Source organism: Littorina saxatilis, linkage group LG8 (genome assembly GCF_037325665.1).
Source record: "Littorina saxatilis isolate snail1 linkage group LG8, US_GU_Lsax_2.0, whole genome shotgun sequence".
NCBI lineage: Eukaryota > Metazoa > Mollusca > Gastropoda > Littorinimorpha > Littorinidae > Littorina > Littorina saxatilis.
The window spans coordinates 34,727,186-34,746,953 of record NC_090252.1 but is presented as its reverse complement, the minus strand read 5'-3'; the positions used below and the strand labels follow the sequence as shown (position 1 = coordinate 34,746,953).

Sequence of the window (19,768 nt, the reverse complement as noted above, 5' to 3'; positions counted from 1 at the left end):
CTCGACGTAATAATAGAGAGAGAGAGAGAGAGAGAGAGAGAGAGAGAGAGAGAGAGAGAGAGAGAGAGAGAGAGAGAGAGAGAGAGAGAGAGAGAGAGAGAGAGAGAAACCAGACCGACAGAGACAGTGACAGGGAGAGTGACAGAGCGCAGAGGCAGAGCCAGAGCTAGAAAGAGAGGGAATAAGAAGAAGTCGAGGACTTTTTCAACAAATAATGTTTCAATATTGTTTCTCAGTGCATGTGTGTGTTTGATTGTGTGATTGTATGTGTGTGTGTGTTTGTGTGTGTGTGTGTGTGTGTGTGTGGGTGTGGGTGTGTGTGTGTGTGTGTGTCTGTATTTGTTTGTGTGTGTGCGTGTTAGATTGTTCGTCTAATAAGACACAATTCCTTTCGGTCCCTTACCTTTTATAGAGAGGATCTGGCGCGCCGGAAAACCTCTAATCTCGATACGTCTTTCATCTTGTGTAGTTTTGGAAACAGCTGGAATTGTTCTTCGAAGTGTGCACCTGTTGCTATGCTCGACACTTTTAGAAACGTTCCCTTCTTGCTCTTGTCGTGAAACGGGAAGAAATTTAACGCCTCAAAATCAAAATCTTGTGGAGTGGTCGATGTGATAATGCACTCACAGTTATATGGCCGCGAACCAGCTTGGGAGAATCTGCCTATGGCGGCACCAGCTCGTTGGTTGTACGAGTCATTGAAACATGCATCAAAAATGCTTCCTGTGTAAAGATAAAGATTCACACCATTTTAAACACTGCTGAAATGTAACATAGTCATGATCAGTCTAAGGTGGGTTGTTTTTTTGTTGTTGTTTTTGGGGTGTGTGTGTTTTTTATTTTTACATCTTGACAACATATACCAGATGTTCAATTTTTGGCACAAGAATAATATCATACAATTCATAAGACATTCCTCTCATATACAAATCGCGGTTTTAGTATCGACGTAATTTGTCAAATGTTTTTACATTTTTACAAATCACGGGTTAACATATCCTCCCTTCTTGTGCTATCATATGTAGATGGACACACCGAGGTATGTTTAAAATCTTATCATATTCATTTTGTCAAATAGTATTGAACAATACCCCACGTTATTTAACTTCCAGAAAATCCGTGTTGCATGCCTTTTGCGTTTGGTTTAAACAATGAATTCCAAAAAGTACAGATATTAATGCCGCATACAATCAATTTAACAAATGGAGCACAACAACCAAAGCGTATACACGTGCTCTCAAAAAGCAATATAATATCTCATTTGCGTTTGCGTGTATTTGCTATGAAACGACTATGGCCTAAGAGCAAAGAACAACCGGCATTGCTACCTTCTACGCATTCTGCTTCTGCTGTCACGTTCTTCCCAGATTGCACGGTACACGTGATCATGTTCGTCTGTTCTGCCATACAGTGATTGTACACATACTGCACATCTTCTGGACTCACGGTGTGCTCACAAACCCCGTTTTGCGTAGCGCATCCCATGTTTGGGTCACTGACCGAGTAATTTGCTTTGGTGATCCATATATTCTGTGAAGGGCAGTCCAGCTGACCTGAAAACAGAAAAGTGTTAGGGTCATTCTCAGAATACTGTACCAGATGGGGGTGAACTACTTCAAGAAAGAAATACAACCATCAGTTTTTATCAAATCAAGAATATGTTGCATCTTTTGTGTGCCTGAAACAATAAAATTATACGCTTCCAACCATATTTGACTAGTTTTTACTTGTTCACTTGTTTGCCACTTTAGTTTGATGCAAATCAGCTGCTTAAAAGCAGCCCTGTTGTGACATTCTTCTCTTGGCAAAAATCCCGCGTTCATTTCCAATTTACTACGAGTAAATAGTGCAAACAAAGTGTACAGTTGAAAAGCATTTGTGTGTATGCAGAAACTATTCGGGTTTTTTAAGTGTTGTGTTATGGAGACATTTGCCGGGTGCAAAATGCTCTTCGGTCGAGGCATCGTGTCAGGGAAGTGCCCGACACAGAAAACCACTCCTGGACGCATAATGACAATGTATGACACACTTCCTTGCAGGTACACGTTATGTGTGCACATGACTGCGACACAAACACGGCTTGGGGTACTAGAGTGATCGTTTTCTTTGTCGGAATCTGCATCGTGAATCTCAGAAGTGGACGTGGTGTCATGGATGTTGCGTCTCTACCCAACACAATTGGGGATTTTCTCCATTGCATAATCACAAACATGAACGCAATGTCATCCTGTCATGACCGTGGAAGCATACTTGCTTTTTACAGTCTAAATGCTTGGTTATTGAATGCGTCACTTTCAGGTTTTTTCTGTCATGTCCTTGAAGTGCCAATGACTTAATGTCCTCCCAATGTCAAATGCCAACCTGTCACAGAATGCTTTCCATAGGCACGCCACCCGAAGTTGTTTTGCTTCACGCTGCGCGCGTGTGCCGGGGTTCGAGGCCAGGGCTCATATTCAGGAAGGGTCCGACAGGGGTTTTGACGGTACGAGAAACAGAAAAACTTCCGATAACTCACGGTCTGCCCACAAACCCCGTTTTTCGTTACGCATCCCATGTTTGGGTCAACGACCGAGTAAGTTGCTTTGGTGATCCATATATTCTGTGAAGGGCAGTCGAGCTGAGCTGAGAATAGAAACGTAAGCGTGGAATTAGTACATGTAGAGTATGTTGTATTTCATTCCTCCCCGACAGTATTTGGTTTCGTGCAATGTTATCAATATTACAGGCTGTTGTGTGTCATTGTGGATGTGTTTCACTAGAACTTGTTAACTCATTGTCTCCCACACTCATTTGGCTCTATCTGACCAGGTACGGATATATATATCGCTCAGATTTTTAGCTTCAGTTGCTTCCTGTAACGTCCATCTAACGCCTGCATTCCACCGTGTTGATACACAGTTCTACACAGTTAGTACATTTCTGAGTGACCTGCTGCAGCACAGCTGGTCTCGGCTAAAAAAAACCGTGGTCAACATAGGTGGGGTAGAAAGTGTTAATATTATAGTATTCAGTAACATACTATTAAATTATTGATGTAGTTTTCTGTGCATCAGTATGATGATTTTGCTGTCGACCTTTGTACCCCACTATGGAATATAGTGGAATGTTGCAGATATGATATATATATATAACATTCTATTTCCTGGGACGTCACTTCCGGGCCCATGTAGAGAGGACGTCTTTTTGTGAGCTCTCAACATCTACGATGTAAAAACGTCTATTTCAAGTCGTTTAGGGCTCTAGTAACATGGACTGATAGTCCTCTGGGCTGTCGTAATCCTCCTACTAAAAATGTGACGTGAATATGTGAATTTTATCGTACTTTTCCTGAAAGACACGAACCTTGTCAATGCATGATGTGTTATGAGTGAGTGATCCGCCATGCACCGTAGCCGGTCTGCATCAGTGAAGCGACGCAAAGCTGACACTAGTGGTGAAGGTGACATAGGCCTATCTAACACTCAGTCTACTTCTACGCCCAAGCCACCGAAGCGACAGAAAAAACAGAAAGTGATAAATTCGCGGTTGTCTCAGCCTTCAATTGTAGACTCTTTTCTCCGGAAAAATAATGATGTGAGTGACAGTATGACAGCATCGGGTGGTGAGGACGATGACTTGAATACAATGAGTGGTACCGGTCTTGAGAGTGGTGACAGTGACATGGAGGTGGGAGAATGTTCAAACAAGGATCTTATGTCAGTACTGCTAGCTGTAAGAAAAGACCTGAAGAGTGTGAATCGTAAATTTGACAGCTTGGCACTCAATGTGGAAAAACTGGAGGGAGAGGTGTTTGATCTAAAGCAAGAAAATGACAATGTGAAGAAGCAACTCAAAGCGTGTGAGAAAAAGCAAGAAAACACAGAGAGTCAGTTACACGAGGTCCAGTACTACGCTAAACTTGCTTATGATCGGGTAGAGGCAAACGAACAATATTCTCGCAGAAACAATGTCAAACTACTGTACATTGAAGAGCCCTCTGACCATGCTGAGACGGGTGAAGAAAGTGAAGAAAAAGTTCTGAAAGTTTTCCATGACAAACTGAAGCTGACCAACATCAAACCATGGCACAATTGAGGCAGCACACCGTGTGGGCAAACGAAAGGCAGGTCTCAACAGGCCTATCATTGTGAAATTCGTTTCACGAAAAAACAAGCGTGAAGTTATTCAGAACAGAAAACTCCTCAAGAATGTGCAGCCGAAAGTCGTCATCGTCGAAGACCTCAACAAATCAAAGTACATCCTCTTCCAGTGCACGCTCGATCACCCTGGCACCCGTGAGGCCTGGACCTCAGAGGGTTCCATCTTCGCTAAAGACGCGGCCGGCGCAGTCCACCGTGTTGAACGTGTAGCAGACCTGAACAGACTACCCCCCATCCCTGAGAATGACCCAGCCGCTGCTTCTACTCCAGCCCAGCGCCGTTTCCAGCAACGTAAAAAGAAAGAAATTGAACAAAAGAAACAAAAGAAACAATCAGACAGTGCAAAACAAGGAAGCAAAGACAAAACACCAGACAAACAGGACAACTGATCACAAACGTGTGCTGAAGCGTGTTATGCAGCGTGTATGTAAACATTCATACCATGTGACTGTCTTAGCCAATGATAAACGTTCGCTGCATTCTGTGTAGGCCTAGTCAATGCTTCAGTTTCACTTTGTGCTCGGCCGCGGAACGTTGGATTTACAATGAAGCTGTCTTTTGTGTGTGTTACATAATGTGTCTGTTTACGGATTTGTACGATTTTTCAAGATGGAGGTGTGATAGCTCTATCCGGAAAGTATGTTCTTTTTTCTCCATGTGTTTTACATGTCCCTGTGTTTGTGTCTGTCAGCTGTTTTCTCCTGCCATTCTCTCTTTTCCCTCTTTCTGTCACTGTCATTGTGCCTCTTTCTGTCACTGTATTGGCTTCTTATATTTTCCTTTTTCTCTATGGTGACCAGGTGCGACCAAGTTAGGCCTACATGTGTGTTACTTAACTGTTGTTATGTGTATATTCCGCCTTTTGTGTTGATTCTTTCTCCCCGCATGTTCAGAAGATGGATTTGATTGCTGAATTTCTGATTGGGGTCTTGTGCATGAATTTGTTTTTGCACTCTGCTGGTGAGTGTGTATATGACATGTCTCCTGTATTTGAATATTCATGCGTGCATTTATATCCTGACTGTGGATTACATCTACTTCATGGAGATGTTTGTGTGTGGTTAAATGTTTTACCATATTTGTGTAAGTGCAAGTGTGTTCAATATCTGTTTGCTGCATGTGCATGCATATCTGCCAATCTATGTGAATACTGCCATTGGTATGCTGATTGTTGCCCAAAGCTGCTGCAGGGTTATGTTGGTGGGTGTGTGCATGACTTGTTTGCTATTTTTGATTTGTGTAGGTGCAAATGTGTACCTGACATGTCATTTATGCCTAGATATGTGTGGGTGCTTTTGTTTGCTTATCTTTACCATGGTGTACTTCTGTTGCAGGGTTATGTTTGTGATGGTGTATACAACTTGTTTGGTTTATTTGATCTGTGTAAGTGCAAATGTGTACCTGACCCACTTATTATGTCTGCTTATTTTGGTGTGCTTTTGTCTCTTTATCAAGGCTTACTTCTGTTGCAGGCTTGTTTCTGTGAATGTGTGTATGGCAGGTGTGACTTTTCCTTAGAGCATATGGGCAAATGTCTACATTACTTGTTGTCCAGGTCTGAATATTTAGGTGTGCATGTACACTCTGATCATGGTTTATTTCTGTTGCAGTGCTGTGCTTGTGAAAGTATATTTGACTTGTTTGTTTTTTCAGATCTGTGTGAGTGCAAGTTTACACATTTTTGTTTACTAGGTCAAATTATTCATGTGTGTGTTTGTACGCTGACTGCTGGTTTAATCTATTACAGGGTTGTGTTTGCAGAAGTGCATTACATAGCGTGTATGCTCTATTTTCTTTATGTGAGTGCAGGAGTATACTGTGTTTGCTTTTTGTTTTTTTTATAAATATTCTCTGTAACTGTTGGCTATACCCGATTATGAAATATGATGGCAAGCAATTGTGAAAAACTGAGGATCTGCACTTTCAATGTAAATGGACTAAATGATTATAAGAAAAGAAAAGATTTATTTGACTTTTTGAGAAATTCTGATAATAATATCTTTATGTTGCAAGAAACACATTGGAAAACAGAAGATGAAAATTGCATCCGATCACTGTGGGGATTTGATGTTGTAGTTAACGGAGATAGTTCAGCTAGTAGGGGAGTAGCGATTTTGTTTAAAAATAATTTTGAATACAAATTACACAATACCATAAAAGATGAATCGGGGCGGTACATTTTGTTAGATATTGAACTTCTAAATAAACGCATGACAGTGGTGAATGTCTATGGTCCCAGTAGTGGAGATCATCCTGAGTTTTTTCTTGATCTGTTCAACAGTGTTATTTTGTTAGATAATGAACTGATAGTAATGGGGGGAGATTGGAATGTTCCTTTGAATCCAAAACTGGACTCTAACAATCCAAACAATGTGTATAGAAATAGGAGTAGAAAAGAAATAACTGATTTTTTTGAACAGCATGATGTTGTTGACATTTTTAGAGCTATTCATGGTGATGTGAGAAAGTATACTTGGAGAAGAACTAATAGCACACAGAGAAGCCGGCTTGATTATTTTGCTGTCTCTGAACAACTTGGTCTTGTTGTGGATGATGTTAATATCGCACCTGGATATTGCTCAGATCATTCTGTTGTATCTCTGAGTTTTAAAACTGATGTTGTTAAAAGGCATAGATCCTTTTGGAAATTTAATAATGGTTTATTAAAAGATATTGATTATGTTCGCTTAATTAAGGAATGTATTTTAGAGGTTAAAAAGCAGTATGCTGTTCTTGTGTATGATACAGTTAACATTGCAGAGATTGATGATGAGGAGTTACAGTTAACTATTGACGATCAACTATTTTTCGAAATGCTACTTTTAGAGATAAGAAGTAAAACTATGTCGTTTGCAGCGCAGAAAAAGAGAGAAAATTGCAGAAGGGAGATTGATCTGATGGATGAGATTAAGGTTTTAGAAAGTAATCTAAATGATGAGAATGTAATTATTTTGGAACAGAAGCGGCAAGAGTTGTTTCAGTTAAGACAGAAAAAAGTAGACGGGTTGATTGTTAGATCAAGAGCAAAATGGATTGCAGATGGTGAAAAAAATTCTAAATATTTCTGTAGTCTTGAAAAAAGAAACTTTGTCAAAAAGGCTATGTGCTTTATTGAAAAGGACAATGGCGAACTTTTATGTGACAGTGATGAGATTACTAAAGAAGTTAAATCCTTCTATGCACAGTTGTATGCTTCAAGGGAACATAATATAACTTCTTCTTCTGCGTTTGTGGGCTGAAACTCCCACGTACACTCGTGTTTTTTGCACGAGTGGAATTTTACGTGTATGACCGTTTCTTACCCCGCCATTTAGGCAGCCATACGCCGTTTTCGGAGGAAACATAATATAACGAATGAAGACATTCCTAATAACTTAGAACATCCTGTTTTGACTGAGGAAGAACGTGATGGACTTGAAGGTATTATTTGTAAAGAAGAATTAGTCAAAGCAGTAAAACAACTTAAAAACGATAAAAGCCCCGGATCGGATGGATATTCAGCAGAATTTTTTAAATTTTTCTTTATTGATCTAGGTGCTTTCTTGCTTCGTTCAATTAATGAAGGTTTTAGAAAAGGTGAAATGTCGGTAACACAACGTCAAGGTGTGATCACCTGTATACCCAAAGAAGGGAAAGATAAAAGGTTTCTAAAACATTGGCGTCCTATTACTCTTTTAAATACTGTCTACAAAATAGCTTCCACCTGCATTGCTGAAAGGCTGAAACGTGTTCTCCCAACCATAATTCATGAAGATCAAAAAGGGTTTATGCAAGGTAGGAATATAGGCGAAAATATTCGTTTACTCTATGATTCTATTATTTATGCTAATGAACGACAAGCTGATGGCCTTCTGTTAATGGTAGACTTTGAAGCTTTCGATAGCATTGCATGGTCGTTTATACAAAAAGCACTGAATAAATTTAACTTCGGAAATGATATAAAAAAAATGGATATTAACTTTTTACAGAAATAGTAAATCATGTGTAGCAGTAAACGGACAATATTCAGAGTGGTTTAACCTGGAGAGAGGAACCCGTCAAGGGGACCCTTTGTCTCCTTATATTTGTCTAATTTGTGCCGAAATTATGGCAATAATGATGCGTCAGAATCCAAAAATCAAGGGACTGAATTTTTTTGATGTTGAAATTTTATTGTCACAATATGCTGATGACACTACCTTTTTTCTTGATGGCACCAAAGATTCTTTTTGTGCATGTGTAAAAACATTACAGACGTTTGCTTCTTTGTCAGGTCTAGTTATTAACTATGACAAGTCGTCAGCAGTGTGGATAGGAGCCTCTAAAAATTCTAACGTTAAGTTTATGCCAGAGTATAACTTTGCTTGGAATCCCACTGTTTTCAGAGTTTTGGGTATCTGGTTTTCGACAAACATCGAGGAAATTGTTCCATTAAACTATGAAAACAAGTTTGTGGAGATTAAGAGAATTTTCAACTCGTGGTCCAGAAGGAATTTAACCCCTTTCGGAAAAATAACAGTCATTAAGACTTTGGCATTGTCCAAACTTACCTACCTATTTATGAATTTGCCGGACCCAGATGAGGATTTTCTAGCTAATCTACAGAAACTACTGTTTAATTTTGTTTGGGACGGGAAAATTGACAAAATCAAAAGAACCTCTATGTATCAGGCATACGAAGAGGGGGGACTTAAAATGGTTAACGTGAGAGTTTTTCTATCGTCATTGAAGATAACCTGGCTAATGAAAGTTTTACATGATGATGGAAAAATTACACAAATTCTCTATGCATTATGTCCTGCTGTCCGAGTTGTGAAACAACGTGGGGGCGAGTTTGCAAATGTACTGATGCAAAGAATTGTTAATCCTTTTTGGGTTGATGTTTTTAAACATTATAAAAAAGTGTGTAACAAATGTATTCCATCCTCTTTTCATGACTTTGTATCTGAATGTCTTTTTTATAATATCAATATATGCAGAGACAAGAAGGTGTTGTTTCTTAGAAGCTGGGCACAATGTGGTATTGTTTCTGTTGGTCACTTGCTGAAGGAAGATGGATTTTTGACCTATGATGAATTTAGCAGAAAATACCCAAATGTGACTGTTAATTTTTTGTTATATCAAGGAATAGTACGGGCTGTTAAGAAGTATCAATGTAAGCTAGAAATTGACTTTTGTGATAACTTTTTGGTAAGTGACCCATGTGTTTGGCAGTGCTTGGCTAGTGGTGGTTTTAAACATGTCTATGGATATTTGATTAAGAGTACTGATCCTCTGAAATGTATTGAAAAGTGGTCAGCTGCACTGAACTGTAATGTAGATGTCAATAAGGTTTTTCTAAAAATTAAAAGAACAACTGAGGACGTACGTCTCAGATGGTTTCAATATAGACTGATATATAGAATTATACCCACCCAGCGTTTTTTGCATCTGAGAAAAATTGTTGAATCTCCTATTTGTACTTTCTGCGGACAGCAGGAGGAAACGCTAGAACATCTTTTTTGGGACTGTACAAAAACACAGGCTTTTTGGAATGATTTCCTTCAGTGGATGCGAGACAATTTTGTACATTGTACTAATGTTAGACTGTATAAGCAACTTATTATCTGTGGCTACCAAACAAACTGTGTGACGGACAAAACCTTTGATTTGTTCCTTCTAATCGCAAAATACCACATTTATACATCTAAAATACGTGCGACCTGCCCCCATTTTCAGGTTCTTGTTTTAACTCTAAAACAAAGATTTTTGGCAGAGAAGCACAATGCATTGGTTAACAATAAGTTAACTTCTTTCAACAGAAACTGGAGTCTGTACAGGCATGCGTTTGAATGATTATTTTTTTTGGGGGGGGGTAAAATTATTTGTGTAGGTAAACTGCAAAGCCTGGTCACCGCTCGCTATCCTCTTTCTCTTCTTTCCCTGATCCCTATTCTCTTCTGTCACTCCTCTTTCTTTCTCTCTCTTTTCTCTTTATCTTTTTTGTATTGTCTGTTTATATGCGCGTGTGTAAATGATATCGTTGAGATGGTTTCAATTGGACACTTGCTATTTTCGTTATCCTATGTGAAAAAAAAATAAAAAAAATAAAAAAATTAAAAAAAAAGATTAAAAAAAAATAAAAATAAAAAAAGAGTTCATTTTCCATGCTATAAAACGTCGACAACTGCATGCTGAAGCGTTGACATGTTTGAGATAGTACCGTTGTAGTTGTAAATGATTACGTAATACACCGTGAGGGCCAATGAGTAATACGTGTATAATGTAAGTGAATGTAGCTTTTTCTAACCCACATCCCCTTTTCCCTGGTTTGTACATGGGCCAATGGCCACAAGTACAAAAACCACCCCAAAGTCAAAAAGTCTCTGCCATTTTAACAAATATAACTCTTCAATGGTGATTGCAATTTAATGCAACAGATTGGTTATAACATACATTGTCAAAATGGTTGAGTAAAAAAAAACTGTAAGCTTACAGTCGGAAGCAAGTGTCATACTTACGTTCTGAAGGAAGGTCGCGTTCACTACACTGTAGCTCAAACCCTTTCTTGGCTGCAACACATACAACAAATACCTGAGGTTGTTTCCCTTTCAGATGTCACAAGTCACAGATATTTGTATCTGATTTGTATTAAATGTTCTTTCCATTTGTTTATAATTTACTTATCAAGAATAAATTGTCGTGTATATTATTCAGTAATCTATTCATTTATTTACTTACTAATTTAATTATCATTTATCAATTATGTATGTATTTGTCCTATTTGACTTCTTTATATGTTGTTTTTTGTTCCCCTCAAAACGTTGCTTGTGAATTATATTTGTTATGGCTATAGCTCTCTGCCTATTTCAAAGTACATCAGTACAAAGACACGTAAGCAAGCACAAGTAAGAGAGAGTGTGTGTGTGTGTGTGTGTGTGTGTGTGTGTGTGTGTGTGTGTGTGTGTGTTTGTGTGTGTGTGTGTGTGTGTGTGTGTGTGTGTGTGTGTGTGTGTGTGTGTTTGAATGTCTGAGAGTCTCTTTGTGCCTGTAGTTTTGTTTTCGAAAGAAGCGCATTGACATTTACACTACTACTCGTCACATTTTCCGTATCAAATTACAAGAAAACTAACGATGCACTGCACCTTGAATTGAGAGCATCTGTCGGACGTGCAAGTCAGAATCTTGGTTTTTAAACCGAACCACAATTTTGGACACATTTGTCATCTTGTTTAGTCTAGGAAACAGTTGTAACTGTTCTTCAAATAGTTCATTGGTCGCTGTGTTTCGCACGCTCAAAACAGTTCTATTCTTGCTCTTGTCGCGAAACAGGAATAAATTCAGCGCCTTTAGATCAAAATCCTGTGGTGTGGTTGATGTTATGGTGCACTGACACAGAAAATGCCCGGAACCACGGGCAGCCCTAGAGACTTTACTGAAGGCCGCATCATCTGGTGCTGAGTACGTGAAATTGCGACAGGGATCAAGAATTGGCCCTGAAAATGAAAAAGGATACTGTATGTCAAATACTGCTGTATTTACACATTTAAAATGCATAAACGATTTTAGCTTTTTCATATGTATACGTACCTCAATGTGAAACATACATTGTGCCCCCCAAAAAGAAAATAAGAAAAGATAACACTTTGTGTGAAATCTACTTTGTCTGTCATTGTTTATGTGGGGTTTTAATTCAAGTTTCAATAACCATATCACGAAAAAAAAAGTCACGGATGCCTCTTCCTGAACTTTAATAATTGCCTACATTTAATGCTTAAACGAAATTCTGCCTATAATTTTAGACATAAACAATTACATTGATACCTTTAACGCATTCCGCCTCTGCCATCAACTCCTTCCCAGATGGAACAGTACAAGTGATTTGTTTGGTCCCATCTTTCGCACAGTCGCTGTAAACGTACTGCAAATCCTCCGGACTGACTGTCTCGTTACAAGCCCCGCTGTTTGTGTCAACGGCCTTATAATCTGCTTTGATGACCCATACATTCTGTTGATCGCAGTCGAGCGTAACTGCAGACAGGAAAAAACAACAGACGAATAGCAAGCTACGGTGTGAAATAAGATCATTTTGTATTTTACTGTTGAACTAGTTATGTAGTAGCCCGCATCTCACTTTGCAATCACTTATACACGATTAAGGATTTTATTATGGGGACGCGTCTCAAACAAACATTAATTTTGACGTCGGAGAAATGTGCAGTAAGCAATTTAGAATCCCTTAACAGCTAGTGAAACCCTTATTCAACAAGCATTGGTATGTATGCCACAGAACGCTTTCCATAGGCGAACAACGCTGCATTATTTTTTTTATATGTAAAACCGAAGAAAAGTCCTGCCATTTTGCACTGAGAAACTTTAGAAGTAGCGTGTTTACTCCTCGTTCTCGCTGTAGTACATTTACCCTCACTTACTTCCTCGTTTGCTTCCAAAGTAAGTTCTTTTTCCGTCCCATGCATGCAAAAGTGAGGATGTACTTCCAAGGTCGCTCAAAACTTTGGAAGTAGTCGCAAACTACCATCAGTTACTTCCTCGTTTTGCTTCGAAGTAAGCCCTTCTTCCGGCCCATGCATACGAAAGTAAGGCAAGTACTTCCAATGTCACTCAAAACGTTGGGAGTTGTCGCGAACTTCCTCCATAAGCATACGGGTCCAGGGCCGAGGTGCAAGAGAAAGTCACCAACCGGGTGGGAGCCAGTCGCGGTACGTGTTGGATTGGTTGAAATTGACATTTGTTGTGATTTCAACCAATCAGACACCGCGGTTTGTTCTCTCTCGTTTTGGTGGCACCCACTTTCGGTTCGTACCCCTCAGCCCAGATATCTGTCAACACGCCGAGAGAGAAGGTGACCTGGGACCGTCAGGTTTGGTGCAGTGGCCAGCCAAAATCTTTCTTTTTTTTCTCTTTTACCTGTCCGGAAAGGAAAAGGAGGGCTGTAGCCGGCAACAGGGAGAATGGTCTTTTTCTGCCCTGGGTTTGTTGAGATTGTCACGAGCCGTATGCATATATGGGTAATATATATGTCAATTGTTTCGTTTAGCATTCACACGCGTGTGGTTAAACCGGTGCGCTATTCTGTTAGGACATTTTTATTGATATGGGAGATTTATATAGCGCTTGACGTTCTCTAAGCGCTTTACATATTAATTTCTGCCGTGTGAGATGGAATTTTTTACACAATATATCACGCATTCACATCGGCCAGTAAATCTCAAGCCATTACGGCGAATATTTACTTTTTACGGCCTATAAGTCACACGGGTATTTTGGTGGACATTTTTTATCTATGCCTATACAATTTTGCCAGGAGAGACCCTTTTGTCAATCGTGGGATCTTTAACGTGCACACCCCAATGTAGTGTACACGAAGGGACCTCGGTTTTTCGTCTCATCCGAAAGACTAGCACTTGCACCCACCACCTGGGTTAGGAAAGGGGGAAGACAATTGCTTACGCCCCGACCCAGGGTCGAACTCGCAACCTCTCGCTTCCGAGGCAAGTGCACTTACCACTCGGCCACCCTTTCCCCCGTAATGTTTCCACGTGCGCTATCCTGTTTGTCTCGTCTGTGTCCACGCTGTCCTCTCTTTGAATGTGTCGTGCTTTTATTGTATTGTCATTTCCCTTTAAAAGCATTGTTGTGAGTTTTTTTTTACTTGTATGAGTGATATGATTTTGAAACTGTTCTCTTTAAGGTCCACGTGCGCGTTGCGGACGCCACCGGTGCCGTTCTCTTTTAGCCCTTTATTGTTGTTGTCAGTTCAATTTAATTCGTTCGTTTTCTTGCATAGCGTTTATGGCTGTGTGCGGAGTTTTGTTGTTGTTGAAATGTTTCCCTTTTTTTCTCGGAATAAGTGTTTCAGAACTTTGGTTCGTAAATGGTAGGTTGACTTTGTTAAAATGATATTGGAACGAGTCATGATTATTACTGCGGGGCATTTCAGTTGCAGGCTCTCAATCTCCTCTTTGAGCAAGTTCATCACTCGAGCTCCAGTCCTTTCAACGCACTCTTCGTCCCTGCTGGCTTTTGTCTCTTGTTACGACAGCGGCGGAACCTTCATCCAATCGAGATGCATAATGACAGACCCAGCCACGGGCCGGACTGGTGGGCTCGCTCTTTGAAGACGTCCGAATGTCCCGGGGAATTCAGTTGAGTGACATTCCTTTGAACTCGTATGCCGTACCCCCTTCAAGTTTTAGGTGTGGTCGAAGGGTTCGACGTGAGCTGACGTCGACTGTCGTTGCACCGATTCTTACATGTGATCCGTTTGTCCTCATGTGATTTAACTTGTATATGTTCAACTTCCTGTGTATACACTTGTTTATGTAAATTTCTCGTTTGAGTCCTTATCGACCTTATTGTCGATGTTGGTTGTGTATGTGTGCGTGCCTGCTTACTTGGCTAGAATACAATTACCACTCGCATTACCACTACACCACCGGCAATCCTGACACAACCCCCCTGCTAAGAAAAAAGAACAGTTTCTTTTAATTTGTTTTTTAATTTATAGTTACTCCACACCCAAGTCTAGCTGTTGCATAGCCAGTTTTCAACGATCTTATTTAAACTGTATCTGTTAAGGTCCATGTCACGCTTTTGGACTATGACTCTGAGAATGACCAATTAACAAGTTACAGGCTTGAGCGTGGATTTAATACATGTAGTGTAGTTTGTAATTCACTGTCGGATTACATATATATTGTCAGGTGTCTTAATAGCTCTGAAGTCTGTGACGTAGTCTTTATCCAACTAAGGCATTTTATGCAAACGTATTATGTATTTTTACGAGATAATTATCATTTCACTATTCCACTGAGGGGTAATGTTTTTAGCTCTCAGTGTCGCACTTTGAAATAAACTTAGTGGTTTTATTTTAATGGAGATATACACTATTGAATATGAATTTGTCAAGAGGAACAACCTAAGGGGTAAGGAACGATACCTTCACCGGGCTTCCTGGGTACTACAGGACCCAGAGGCACATAAAAATGACCATAACTCCAGTGCTAATACGAATTTTTTAATGAAATTTGGTGTATTCTTCGGCCACCTGCATGGCTTCCTATGACCCAAATTTTAAGTCAATCGGTCAAATTAGAAAACAATCAGCAATGACGTCGTTTGATATACCCGATTCTGGTTTCCTGGGTCCTACAGGACCCATACGTTTCAAAGAGGGATGGAGGTGTTTATACCGATTCGGATGATGTGGGTAACACAGGACCCACACTTTTTAAGCGCAGCAGTGATAAAGGGATATTCCCATGACGTTGACCGCCCAAGCCTCCGGGTCCGGTACCGGAGACACGAAGACTGGGAGACGCCGAGAGAACCGGGTGGCGAACAGATCCAAGAGGGGTTTGTCCACCTGCGTCCAAAGACGCCGCAGTGCCTGGTGCGCTCCGAGTGCAGTACCTGCGATGAGCGACTGAGCGAATCTGCCAAGATGTTCAGGCACCCCGGAAGGTACTTCGCTGAGATCACTATCCCCTGATGGAACGCCCAAGTGAGAATCTCGCATGCTCTGTTGGACAGAACTAGCGAGCGCGTGCCCCCTGCTTGTTCAGGTACACGGCCACAGTGGTGTTGTCCGTGTGGATCAACACCTGCTTGCCTCGCAGAGAGGCGACAAACTCCAGAAGCCCGAGGCGCACTGCTTCCAATTCCAGAATGTTGATGTGCAACAACTTCTGAGCCTGGTCCCAAAGACCGGAAGCTGTGTTCCCCTCCAGATGAGCTCCCCAACCCTGAAGAGAAGCATCGGTAAAGAGATGCAACTCCGGAAGGGGCAGTGAAATCGGAACGCCCTGAGTCAGCCAGGCCGAATCCAACCACTGCCTCGTTGACTCCAGGAACCATCCCTGAAGGGGAAGAGACAAATTCCAACCTTGAGAGGCTGGATCCCAGGCAGAGTTCAGAAACGCCTGAAACGGGCGTTTGTGAACTCTGCCCAGCGGAATCAGGGTAGACATCGACTCCATCTGGCCCTGGAGTGAAGCCAATACCCTGACTGGCGCGTGGCGGAGGCTCGACAGGGACCTGACCAGATCCTGTAGCTTGTCTATCCTCCGCTGGGCGGGACAAACAGTCCAAGCTCGGGTGTCGAACACCATGCCCAGATACGTAAACTGCTGAGAGGGAACCAAGTCGGACTTCCCTTGGTTCACGGAGAAACCTAAGTCTCTCGCAGTCTGCAAGACTATCCGGGTGTGCTGATCGCACAGGGACTCTAGCTGATTCAGGACCAACCAGTCGTCCAGATAAACTCTGAGACGAATCCCTTGCTGCCGCACTAAAGCGCAAAGCTGGCGCACTATCATGGTGAAGATCCAAGGCACTAACGAGAGCCCGAACGGCAGCGCCCTGAACTGGAACACCCTGTCGCCCCACAGGAACCGCAGCCACTTTCGATCTGACCTGTGCATCAGAATATGGAAGTATGCGTCTGTCAGGTCGATGGAAGTGACCCAGTCCAACGGACGAAGGGCCTCCCTGACAGACGCTGGAGTCTCCATCATGAACGGAACCTTCCGGAGAAAGCCGTTCAAGGGAGACAGATCCAACACCGGTCGCCAACCCCCTGACGCTTTCGGGACGACAAACAGTCTCCCGTAAAACCCCGGGGATCGACGATCGATGACCTCCTCTATCGCATGCTTCTGCAAAAGCAGCAGCACCTCCGCCTGAATGACGGCACATGCCTCCGGATCGGCGGGAAACCTGAAACTGGGTGTTGTTCTGGTTAAAGGAGCCTTGTCCTCTAACCAGAGCAACCGGAACCCCGATCGAACCACTCCCATAACCCAAGGGCTGCTCGCGAGAGACAACCAAGCTGGAACGGCCCTTGAGAGGCCGCCCGCTACCAAAGGGGTAGGGGCTAGAGGAGTGGTTGGATCGGGGAGCCTTCATTGGGGGTTAGGTTTACCACCTGACCCCTTCTTCCCGAAGGAAGGCTTCTTATTATAGGGGCGAGAACGGCTGCCACCCCTATGCGACCGCGTCTTTTGCCCAGAGCCACGAAAAGACGAAGACTGCGTGGAACCGCCTTTCTTCTGACCCTGCTTAAGGGCAAGCTCTGAAAGCTAACCCATCCTGTCCCCCACCGTCCGCAACCGCCTGAGCGGAAGCGTAGGCAGGAAACGGATTGCCGTTACCACCTACGACCGGAACTCCCGTAGGATGCGAACTGGAAGTCGATGGTAACGATTTGAAAGTGCCACGATCCCTCGAAAGAAATCCTGTGGCCGGAAATCCCTTTGACGAAACAGTAGAACCCATGGACGAGGGGCCGGGCGAATCGGCCCCAGCGACGCGGGTGGGATACACCAGTGTCCTCTTTCCAGACGTCGACAGTTTCCCAACGTACTGTATAAAAAAAATCACAGTAATTTCAGTTACGAGTCAGAAAACTCACTCTCTCTCTCTCTTTCTCTCTCTCTCTGGTGTGTGTGTGTGTGTGTGTGTGTGTGTGTGTGTGTGTGTGTGTGTGTGTGTGTGTGTGTGTGTGTGTGTGTGTGCAACATATCAAGTATCATTGCAATGAGAACTTATTTGGTATACAGTGTGAATATCAAAATGACCACATGATAATCTACGTTTTTGCACACATTCTTTGTCTCCAATTAGAAGGCCAGATATCGAATAAATAAACACTTCTGTGCCATCAACAAACAGTACACTTTGTATAAATGAAAACAGTAAAACTAACTTACTATGAGGCTGCTCCACATTGACCTGTACACATCCTGCCTGGTGGAACCCACGTGGTGCAGGATATGCACCATCCCCTTTGGCACGTCCGCGCTACAGACACAAAGGATGTAAAATATTGGTGAAATCAGAACTAACATTAGGGTGAAAATGGTGTTAACTCACTAGGACGTTGTATTCACCATGCATCACTGATCATCACTGTACATCTACAAAGTAGTCTATAAAACACAAGACAGTACGCGCAGCACGTTGATATTTTTTTTTCGAGCTCAGCTAAATAACTGAAGCACATGGGAATCTCATTATCACACCCAAATGAATAAATAGTTCCAAGTACACAAAGAGATCATGTTCTGACTTGTTGAAAGTACTTTATTACAGTGCCGTTCATTTTCTAGTACCAACGAAGTTTAGACAACAAAGGATTTAAAATGGCTTACCCAACATTTCTGAAAGCTTCCTCGAGGTTTGCCTTGCTTGCTGATGCCATTTTGTCATGTGTCACGATGATCAGTACTCACGGAAACAAACGAATTACATCGCCAAGGCAAATGACTCTGTGCAACCTTCTTTAAAAAGTATGGGTCCTGTGGTACCCACATCATCCGAATCAGTATAAACAGTTTTATCCTTCTTTGAAAAATATGGGTCCTGTAGGACCCAGGATGCCATAATCGGGGTATCAAACACGAAGCCCGGTGAAGGTTAGAGAGAAAAGAGCTTGGTTGGAAAGGCCGTGTGGAGGACGCATTGGCCTAATGGATAAGACATCTGACTTCCAATCGGAAGGTCGTGGGTTCCATTTCCGGCCGCGCCTGGTGGGTTAAGGGTAGATATTGTTCCAATCTCCCAGGTCAACTTATGTGCAAACCTGCTAGTGCCTTATCCCCCTTCGTCTGTACACACAAGCACAAGACCAAGTGCGCTCGGAAAAAAGATCATGTATTCCATGTCAGCGTTCGGTTGGTTATAGGAACTCGAAAATACCCAGCATGCTTCCCCCGAAAGCGTCGTATGGCTGCCTATATAGCGAGGTAAAAACAGGTCATGCACACAAACACACACTCATCCATAAAACACGAGTGTACCGCAGGAGTTTCAGTCCATGAACAGACACACAAACAAGTCGCGTAAGGCGAAAATACAACATTTAGTCAAGCTGTCGAACTCACAGAATGAAACTGAACGCAATGCAATTTTTCAGCAAGACCGTATACTCGTAGCATCGTCAGTCCACCGCTCGTGGCAAAGGCAGTGAAATTGACAAGAAGAGCGGGGTAGTAGTTGCGCTGAGAAGGATAGCACGCTTTTCTGTACCTCTCTTCGTTTTAACTTTCTGAGCTTGTTTTTAATCCAAACATATCATATCTATATGTTTTTGGAATCAGAACCGACAAGGGATACGATAAAAGTGATTTTAAATTGATTTCGAAAATTTAATTTTGATCAAAATTTTTATATTTTTAATTTTTAGAGCTTGTTTTTAATCCAAATATAACAAATTTATATGTTTTTGGAATCAGAAAATGATGAAGAATAAGATGAACGTAAATTTGGATCGTTTTATAAACACATTTTTTTTTACAATTTTCAGATTTTTAATGACCAAAGTCATTAATTAATTTTTAAGCCACCAAGCTGAAATGCAATACCGAAGTCCGGCCTTCGTCGAAGATTGCTTGGCTAAAATTTCAATCAATTTGATTGAAAAATGAGGGTGTGACAGTGCCGCCTCAACTTTTACAAAAAGCCGGATATGACATCATCAAAGGTATCGAAAAAAAGAACAAAACGTCCGGGGATATCATACCCAGGAACTCTCATGTAAAATTTCATTAAGATCGGTCCAGTAGTTTGGTCTGAATCGCTCTACACACACACACACGCACAAAAACGCACACACACACACACACACACACACACAGACAGACACACACACA

At 41.7% G+C, this 19,768-nt stretch overlaps 2 protein-coding genes and 2 long non-coding RNA genes across 4 annotated transcripts in view; 1 reads left to right on the top strand and 3 right to left on the bottom strand.

The window, feature by feature from the left end:
- LOC138973392 (uncharacterized) overlaps window positions 1–19,768 on the bottom strand; it is a 107,538-nt gene that overhangs the window by 7,225 nt on the left and 80,545 nt on the right. The window lies entirely within an intron of this gene.
- LOC138974342 (uncharacterized) overlaps window positions 1–19,768 on the bottom strand; it is a 36,549-nt gene that overhangs the window by 3,746 nt on the left and 13,035 nt on the right. The window lies entirely within an intron of this gene.
- LOC138973378 (uncharacterized) overlaps window positions 4,229–19,768 on the top strand; it is a 17,160-nt gene continuing 1,620 nt past the window's right edge. Inside the window, exons 1-2 of the long non-coding RNA XR_011457996.1 lie at window positions 4,229–4,776; window positions 14,059–14,263. This is a non-coding gene — a long non-coding RNA (uncharacterized lncRNA). The remainder of the gene's footprint in view (window positions 4,777–14,058; window positions 14,264–19,768) is intronic.
- LOC138973377 (uncharacterized) lies at window positions 16,822–18,536 on the bottom strand. Its single transcript, XM_070346094.1, has 3 exons — window positions 18,269–18,536; window positions 17,828–17,918; window positions 16,822–17,480 (listed from the first exon to the last, which is right to left on the bottom strand). The coding sequence occupies exons 1-3, from the start codon at window positions 18,316–18,318 to the stop codon at window positions 17,178–17,180; spliced, it is 444 nt and encodes a 147-aa protein (XP_070202195.1). The 5' UTR covers window positions 18,319–18,536; the 3' UTR covers window positions 16,822–17,177.

What these genes read in the sequence shown, in the direction of transcription:
- LOC138973377 (XM_070346094.1), bottom strand. Translation starts at nt 18,318, where the DNA reads ATGGCATCAGCAAGCAAGGCAAACCTCGAGGAAGCTTTCAGAAATGTT. An exon ending in GAAGCTTTCAGAAATGTTGG is followed by an intron (nt 17,919 to 18,268) that starts GTAAGCCATTTT and finishes TTGTGTCTGTAG; the next exon opens with CGCGGACGTGCCAAAGGGGA. An exon ending in CAATGTGGAGCAGCCTCATA is followed by an intron (nt 17,481 to 17,827) that starts GTAAGTTAGTTT and finishes TTTTTTATACAG; the next exon opens with TACGTTGGGAAACTGTCGAC.